The sequence below is a fragment of the Loxodonta africana genome, chromosome 7, assembly GCF_030014295.1.
Source record: "Loxodonta africana isolate mLoxAfr1 chromosome 7, mLoxAfr1.hap2, whole genome shotgun sequence".
NCBI lineage: Eukaryota > Metazoa > Chordata > Mammalia > Proboscidea > Elephantidae > Loxodonta > Loxodonta africana.
Window position 1 is genome coordinate 75,580,434 of NC_087348.1, and position 9,520 is coordinate 75,589,953.

Below are 9,520 nucleotides of genomic sequence, written 5' to 3' on the forward strand. Positions count from 1 at the left end.
TCACAATCATTTCTATGTTTGAGCCCATTGTTGTAGGCACTGTGTCAATCCATCTTATTGAGGGTCTTCTTCTCTTTCACTGACCCTCTACTTTACCAAGCATGACGCCCTTCTCCAGGGACTGGTCCAAAGTATATGAGACAAAAATCTCACCATCCTTGCTTCTAAGGAGCATTCTAGCTAAGTATTCTTCCAAGACAGACTTGTTCATTCTTCTGGCAGTCTGTGGTATATTCAATATTCTTTGCCAACACAATACCTCAAAGGCATTTATTCTTCTTTGGTCTCCTTTATTCATTGTCCAGCTTTCAAATGCATATGAGAAGATACAAGACTATAAAAATCTATTGTATTGCTATATACTAGCAATGAACACATGAACATCAAACTTAAAAATACAATTACATTTATAATTATTCAAAAAGGATGAAATACTTAGTTGTAAATATAACAAAAGATGTACTGGGCTTCCATGTTTAAACTACTAGATGATGATGAATGTAATCAAAGAAGAAATAATAAACGAAGAGACATACCAGGTTCATGAATCCGATGACTCATCATAGTAAGATGTTCTTTGTCTCCAAATTGATATTCAAGTTTAATGCAACTTCTGTCAAGATTTTAGCATTTTTTTTTGTAGACTAAACAGATTAATATAAGTTTATGTGGCAAAACAAAAGAACTAGAAGAGGTAAAACAATTCAGAGAAAGAAGAAAGTGAGAGGAACACTTTACCGCATATCAAATCTTATTATATAGCTATAAAAATGAAGACTGTGTGGTATTGGCAGAGAGATAGCCACACAAATTAATTAATGAGACCAGAGAAACCAAAAATAGACTCACACAAATATGCCCAATAATTTTTGGCAAAGGTGTAAGAGTAACTCAGTGAAGGAAAGAGCCTTTTCAACAAATGGTGCTGGAGTAATTGGACATCCTTTGGCAAATAAATGAATCTTGACATAAGTCTCATACCTTATACAGGAAGGAACTCAAAGTGGATCATGGAGTTAAATGTAAAACATGAAAGCATAAAACTTTTAGGAAAAAAGACAAAATATGCAGGTCTAGGCCTAGGCAAAGAGTTGACACCAAAGCATAACCTATAAAAAGAAAATTTGATAAATTAGACTTGATCAAAACTAAAACCTTTTTGCTCTGTAAAAATCCTGTTAAGAGGATAAAAAGACAAGCTACAGAGTGGGAGAAAATATTTTCAAACCACATATCTGACTAAGGACTAGAATCTAGAATATATTAATAACTCTAAGCTCAACAGTGAAAAACAAACACACCAATTAGAAAATGGGCAAAAGCCATGAAAAGACATTTCACTGGATAGGATATGCAGACAGCAATTAAGCTCTTGAAAAGATGCTCAACATCCTTAGCTGATAGGGAAATGCAAATTAAAGGCACAACGAGAGATCGCTAAACACTCGTAAGAATGGATAAAATTTGAAAAAATAACAATGACATAAGAAAAACTCCTGAGGACGTGGAGAAACTGGATCACTCAAACATTGTTGGCGAGAATGTAAAGTGGTACAGCTGCTCTGGAAAACAGTTTGACAGTTTCTTATAAAACTACATATGCAATTAACATGAGTCAGAAATTGCACTCCTGTACATTGATCCCAGAGAAACAAGGACTTAGGTTCACGCAAAACTTGTAAATGAATGTTCATAGCAACTTTCTTTGCAATAGCCCAGACTGGAAATGACCAGTGGTACATTCCTATCATGGGCTAATATACTCAGCAACAGAAAGGAATGAACTATTGATACACACAGCAACATAGATCAATCTCCAGGGAATTATGCTCAGTGAAAGAAGCCTATCCCAATAAGTATATACTGTGTTTTTCCATTTATATAATATTCTTGAAGCGGCAAAGTTATAGAAAAAGAGAACATACCGGGGCTGCCAAAAGTTAAGGAGTGGATGAGGAAAGGAGGGGAGTGGTCATGCCTATAAAAGGGTGATGGCGAGGGATCCTCGTAGGGATGGAAATGTTCTACATCTTGACTGTCAATATACTGGTTTGATATTATACTACAGTTCTGTAAGTTTCCCATTGGGGGAAACTGAGTAAAGGGGATATGGAATCTCTATATTACTTCTTACAGCTTCATGTGAATGTATAATATCTCAAAATAAAAAATTTAGTAAAAAAAATAAAGGTAGATTGGCAAATATTCTGTTACCTGCTATCATCTAGAAATACATATAAAAAGCAAGCACTGATTTTTTATCCCAGATTTCTGTTTTTGAATAGAAATTATGCCTAATACACCATATCCTTGTTTATTTTTGTGAATCCTAATGCGGTTAGAATGTTTTTAGTAATCCATCAAAAGTTTTAATAAAAAATTGTAAGGCACAGAAAATATAATCAAAGTTCTAAGGAATTTATAGATCTTCTTAGTCATCGCATATTTGTATGAGCATGTGTACTTGTAATTTTCTCTGTCCTGAAGAATTTTCAGTGGGATTCTCACAAACAAGTAATGTACTCAAGGGGTTATATCCCCAAAGACCCCATATCTCATATAAATATGGCTGTGCCTTACTGTGACAGTTTTTTGGGAATTGTTCTCATTGTTGAGGTAATAATTTTCTTTTTCTTTTGATACAGGTATGTTTGTTTTTCATTATTGTATAAGAGGATAAAGGATAAAATTTCATTATTTCAAGGAAATGATCATTTTTTGAGAATCCATTTATTTCTATGAGCAGTGATTGGTATGATTACGTACATCACTTTATTCAATGTAAGAACACTGTACGGTGTGTGTGTATATATATATACATATATATACACACACACACACATAGTGAGGACTTGGATAGTTTATGTAAATTGGCTAAGATTCCATAGAGAGTCACTGACAAAGCTGGAATCTGATCCCAGGCCTGTGTGGCTCATGGCACTTCTACAAAACACTTTGCTTCTATGCCATAATGGCACTCATAACCAACTCTGAATTTATGTTTATAGACATCTGCACTCTTTAAATTTAGTTTTAAGCTTTCATGCAGTCTATGTGTTTGCCTAGTTAATATGGCCTCTGTCCTGTGCAAATGTGAGGAAGCTAAGACTTTGGAGTTCAGACATGTAATTATATCATGTTCAAAACATGGCATGTTATTGTTCAATTAATTCACATATAACATTATTCAAGCAACTCTGTTCAAAGTAAAAGCATGACAGTGTGGCTGGCTGAACACATGGCTGCTGAAGCCAGAACATTTGCATGTGTGAGGGCCTGCGGGTACGTGTATACAAACACACGTGCAGGATGAATGAGTTTAATCTGTTTGCTATTGAATTCTTAAAGGAAAAATAAATTACTCTGAAATTTAGGTTGATCTTTAAGGAAGGAATACTTCTGGCTGCTGTTGCTGAGGAGTTTTGACAATGATAAATCTACAATAAAGAAATGAAGTTTCCAAGGGTAAACAACTTTATATTAAATGATATAGGAAAACATTGAGTGATTCTAATTCTCTTCTAGCAAAAGAATGAAGATATAATTGATAAATATGGAATGAAATTTCTGACATGTTGAATAGAAATTGTCTCTCTTATTCTTTTGGCTTCAGTACTTCTTTCTGCTCCCTCTGAATAGTCCATCCTTTGTCTTCCTCTGCTGCATCCTTTCTTCTCCACTAATTTTTACATCACTTCTCTTCCTTTCTTACATCTATTTATAGCAACAACTGCATACTTAAAATACATAAGAGCAAAGTGTTTGCAGACTCTAGAGCTATTCTACAGAGAAACATAAAGCATTCTCTTTAGACGTATAGACTATGGATGTTTCTTTATCTACTTTAAGACTCCTGTGCCTTCTGCTCCTTGCTACTCAATGTCCTCACCCAATTAACACAGAATGGTATTCGCCACCCCATTTTTGGAACAGTCATTACCATATGCTCTACCATTTTTCATACCCCTTTTCCATATTGGAGCCCTGGTGGTACAGTGGTTAAGAACTCAGCTACTAACCAAAAGGTCAGCAGTTCGAATCCACGAGTCACTCCTTTAAAACCCTATGGGACAGTTCTACTCTATCCTACAGGATTACTGTGAGTTGGAATCGACTTCATGGCAACAGGTTTGGTTTTTTGGTTTTTGTTCCATATTGATCTATCTATGTTACAGTCCTAACGTCTATTACCAATAAAGACTGCTCTCTCATATTCACCAGACCCTACAAATACATGTTCAAAACATATTCTCAAATTTTCCTCATATTTATGACTAAGGATTCTATATTTTATTTTTATTTTGATGAGAATTTTGCTGTCCTTTGTAAAATCCAATTTCTCATTTTGAGAATTTTATCTCTTTTCCACATTAAATTTAGATGTTTTGGATAGGGTCTGCTCATCTTTATCCTGCCCTATCCTTGTGAGATGTGCTCTATTTTAGCCAAAGGGACATCATGGGACATTATTCTGGTCAAGTTCCATTTTCTCCCACCCTCTGGGTGACCAGATTTTCGTGTCTCTTACAACCCTCCATCTCCCAATTTGCTAAAGTTGTTTATAACGACTGGTGAAAATATAATTTGCATAACCCATGCACTCAAATCTTTTAGTTTATTTTCCGTTATTCTTTGGGACATAGAAAAGGGATTCCTGGTCCCTTTTCACAATTTTATGCAACCTTATATAAAATAGTAGGTTTAGGTAGAGGTGATAAATCTTGGCAGACTGTATATCAAAACCAGGATGTGTACCATATAAAGATCAATTAAGATTACAACTGGCCTGCAGCAATCACAGAAATGACTATCGCTGGGATGTGATTTTTTTACCTAGCAACTTTGACCCTTGATTGTAGCTATTAATTCTACCTATTTATTTTTAATTCTCCGATATGATTGCCTCCTCCCTTGGTGGGATCCTCGTGGCTGCTTCAAAACTGTTCAGTCAATCTACATTAGGTGAATCATTTCCCCATCACCCCTATCCCCAAAGTTAGGATTATCCTTCACCCTCCCTTCTGTTCATTAAGCTATTAACCATGACATAATAATATATTCCCAGTGTTCTTAGTGTATGATCTTCTCTGTTTTCTTTTGGAATGTCATCCCCATTCAACTAGAGCTAAGGAAAGTTGTTTTCAAGTCTCCTAATCTTCTTTTGAATTAGAGGTCCAGTTTTCACCTCTATTTAACTCCCAAAGCCCTTTCCTTGTGTCCTTCAGAATTTACAGTTGTCAATAAATCTCCAATGTCCTCACCATCTATTTTGAACATTCCTTGCACTGTCCTTTTCAGTGGGTTCTTGGTTCTTACCTGAGAACAATGTTTCTTCTGGAACCTCCTAAAAAGTGATGGTGTTTTTTGTCTTGCCATTCATACCCCTGGGCTGCTGGTGGTAGAATCTTCTCTTTTCCCTGTTACCACTTATAAACTGTTCTCTTTCCTAACTTCTACACCCATAATGATTTTATGTCATCAGACAATACTAACGAATCCTTCTTCCCTTCTATCTCTTCCTCCTTTGCAATCGTGTCTTCTCAATCTTGGGAATTTAGTATTATTATTTTTATTTCGCTGTGGTTCACTCTCTTTGTCCCTTAAACAGCATTCCTATCACAATTCCTGATGGTTTTAGTATTTCTGCATAGAAGATCCTTCCAACATCTTGACCTCTTAGTTTCTTAACCTCTCCTCCAAAGATTTTGTCTTCTTTCCTACTATATCCATTCACTCCCATTTTCAGAGCTTAGAGTTTAGACACTGTCATTTGCCAATAACTTTAGTTTCTCTATAACCTCAATGTCTTAGTTATCTAGTGCTGCTATAACACAAATACCACAAATGGATGGTTATAACAAAGAGAAATTTATTCTCTTACAGTCTAGGAGGTTAAAATCCAAATTCAGGATGCCACCTCCAGGGGAAGCCTTTCTCTTTCTGTTGGCTCTGGAGGAAGGTTCTTGTCATCAATCTTCCTCGGTCAAGGAGCTTCTCAGCATAGGGACCCCCAACTCCGAAAGACACACTATGCTTCCAGTGCTTTTTTCCTTGGTGTTCTGATGTCCCTATGTCTCTCTGCTTGCTTCTCTTTTTTATATCTCAAAAGAGATTGGTTTAGGACACAACCTAATCTCTTCAATTGAGTCCTGTCTCATTAACATAACTGCCATTAATCCCACCTCATTAACATCATAGAGATAGGACTTACAACACATAGGAAAATCACATCAGGTGACAAAATGGTGGAAATCACACAATACTGGGAATCATGGCCTAGCCAAGTTGACAGACATTTTTTGGGGGACACAATTCAATCCATGACCCTCAATTTTAAGCATCCCAAATTGTAATCACTGCTAGCTCCTGTCTTTTCAGCTCATCTCCTCTAGTAGACTAATTACAGCAAATCTCACCTTTGCCTAGCTTAAATTTCATGACTAGTTATTTTACTTACTACCACATACCAAAACACACACACACACAAAACACTAAACCCATTGCCATCCAGTCAATTCTGACTCATAGTGACTGTATAGGATAGAGTAGAATTGTCCCATATGGTTTCCAAGGAGTGGGTGGTGGATTTGAACTGCTGACATTTTGGTTAGCAGCTAAGCTGTTACCTACTGTACCACCAGGGTTCCTTGTACCATAAAAAAGAAAAGAAACCCTTGCCATTGAGTCAATTCTGACTTCTAGCTACCCTATACAACCACCCTTGAATGCCTTTCTCATGCTCTACAGAAAGACAATCCTAAACTAAAAAAAAAAGCTAACCCCAATTCCTCAGTTACCAAATACCCAAAACTGTTCAACTGAAAACAGAGGCACATCAATTCCCAGGGTTCTGGGCACTGAAAAAGGCTCTTCTTCACCTGACTCACAGACTTGCCATTACCTTGTACCCACTTCTTTATAGGAATTGAAAAATTGTCCTTTTAGGAGTCTTATTTATAGATAAACTTAATTAAAGCAAACTGCGGAGCATCCCAAGACTTCCAGGAGTAACCTGACCAACAAATCTGGCTTCCGCTTAAACTGACCTCACTCTCTATCATGCATCAGAAATCTTGATCCTGAGATGATTCCCACTCCAATTCCAAATCTCCATCTTCCTCTGTTGACTTGTTGTGATTTGAGTGTCTTAGCCTATATTCTGCCACTGGCCAAACTTCTTGAATCTTGGCTGTGCATTCCTTGTGCGACCTCATGTGGATACCTAGACCTGAGTTACTGACCTCTTCTTTGTCTTCTGGATTAACATGCAGCTCCACCTTTGACTTCTGCTTGAAATAAAGATTCATAATGACTGTACATTCTCTTTTATATGAGAAATGATGTCTCAGACATCTTTTTGAACAGCAGCTCTTTTCATGGACGTTGACCTATTCTAGTGTTTTTGTCTCTCTTTAATCATGTACTTGGCCTAAGAAGATTCAGTTACTAGGTTCCTCATATCATCTAATGGGCATCTCTGGGATATGTTCAAGAGAGAGAGCATTCCCCCTGGAAGACCTGAGCTAACCGCATAATGCAAATATAAGTTGAGTAGAGTATGTTATGTTAAATAGAAAAAAAGTTTTTCGGAGTATTTTTGGCCTTACATTAATGAACATATGTGTTCTCAACTCACATGAGAGACTGTGTGTTAAAGCATTTTATGAAATCAAAAATTTAAACATAATTGTCTATGTTGTGATTTTTATTATATATCTATAGTAAAAAGAAGTATCCAAATTATAAAATTATTTCCATTCTAATCTTCACTTGTTTTGCTTTCAGTGGGCATCATTCCTAACCGCTGTAGATGGCAACTGGAAACTACACAACTGTGACAGAGTTCATTATTTTGGGATTGACAGAGGATCCTACAGTTTGTATCATTTTATTTATTGTGTTTTTAGGGGTCTATGTTGTCACTGTAATGGGCAACATCAGCATAATCATGTTAATCAGAGGCAGCCCTCAGCTTCATAACCCAATGTACTTTTTTCTCTGCCATTTGGCCTCTGTAGACATTGGGTACTCCTCATCAGTCACTCCTGTCATGCTCATGGGCTTCTTAAGGGAGGAAATTTCCCTCCCTGTTGCTGGCTGTGTAGCTCAACTCTGTTCTGTGGTCACGTTTGGGACAACTGAGTGCTTCCTGCTGGCTGCCATGGCCTATGATCGCTATGTAGCCATCTGTTCACCCCTGCTCTACTCCACCCACATGTCCCCCAGAATCTGTATTTTCTTACTGGGGACATCCTACCTAGGTGGGTGTGTGAATGGTTGGATATTTACGGGCTGTTTACTAAGCCTGTCCTTCTGTGGGCCAAATAAAGTCAACCACTTTTTCTGTGACTATTCACCACTTTTGAAGCTTTCTTGTTCTCATGATTTTACTTCTGACATAATTCCAGCTATCTCTTCTGGCTCCATCATTGTGGTCACAGTGTTTGTCATAGCCGTCTCCTACGTCTACATCCTCATCACCATCCTGAAGATGCACTCCATTGAGGGCCGCCACAAGGCCTTCTCCACCTGCACCTCCCACCTCACTGCTGTTACTCTGTTCTTTGGGACCATTGCATTCATTTATGTGATGCCCCAGCCCAGTAGCTCTACTGACCAGAACAAGGTGGTGTCTGTGTTCTATACAGTGGTGACTTCCATGTTGAACCCTCTTATTTATAGTCTGAGGAATAAGGAGGTTAAAGAGGCCATGAGGAAACTGATGGCTAGAACACACTGGTGGTCCTGAACAAATCTGAGTTGAACAAAATCTGATCTTAATAATAAATCATGTATAGTGAGGACCTCTCCTACAGATGAAAAGAGTATGTACTAAATAAATTTCAGTTCATGTATTCATAGTATTCTAGACTCACAGATTTCATTGTGTCATTTTCAAGAACATTTTAGTGTAAAAAACATGGATTCATCAAAGAAAAAGGAATATTCAGTAAGACATATTTACATTATACTTGCTCCACTCACCATTACCTGCATCTGTAAGTACAAATATTTTCAAATAAGTTCTGTGCACTTTAAATGAAGTCTTTGGAATTAACATCTGTGGACACATCTGAAACTCTTTGAAAGGGAAATGAATAGTAGTGTGCTACCCACCATATGCTTTTATAAAAAATATGGTCTTCATGGTCTACAGACACTCTAAAGTTTGAACTCAGTGATGCTCATGGTGAAAAAGCTTCTGGTAGCCTGTGTTCCAAGCCTGACCAAGAGGTCCTCTTCTGCAGTACCTCTGCAGGTGAACCTGGTTCAGCCAACTCAGAAGATATCTGAACACCCCCTGGCTACCAGCTCTTCATTTTTAGAAATCTATTCCACAAAATACCGTAGGAAGCCCCTGAAGGATAGCCTGGTGTGGGCTAATAGGGATGATCCAGCTCAATGTGGGGTGAGTAATTAAATGATGTCAGTATGCTTTCTTCTTAGTTTTCAGTCTTAGAAAATGTATTCCTATTGCCTCAGTTACTGAAAAAGCTCAGATTTCTTACCCATAATCTCA

At 37.3% G+C, this 9,520-nt stretch overlaps 1 protein-coding gene across 1 annotated transcript; it reads left to right on the forward strand.

The window, feature by feature from the left end:
* Positions 1 to 7,665: 7,665 nt before the first annotated feature.
* Positions 7,666 to 8,749, forward strand: LOC100658859 (olfactory receptor 5p57-like). Its single transcript, XM_003412031.3, has one exon. The coding sequence runs from the start codon at positions 7,811 to 7,813 to the stop codon at positions 8,747 to 8,749; it is 939 nt and encodes a 312-aa protein (XP_003412079.1). The 5' UTR covers positions 7,666 to 7,810.
* Positions 8,750 to 9,520: the final 771 nt, after the last annotated feature.

Coding starts and splice junctions, on each gene's coding strand:
- LOC100658859 (XM_003412031.3), top strand. CDS start 7,811: ATGGCAACTGGAAACTACACAACTGTGACAGAGTTCATTATTTTGGGA.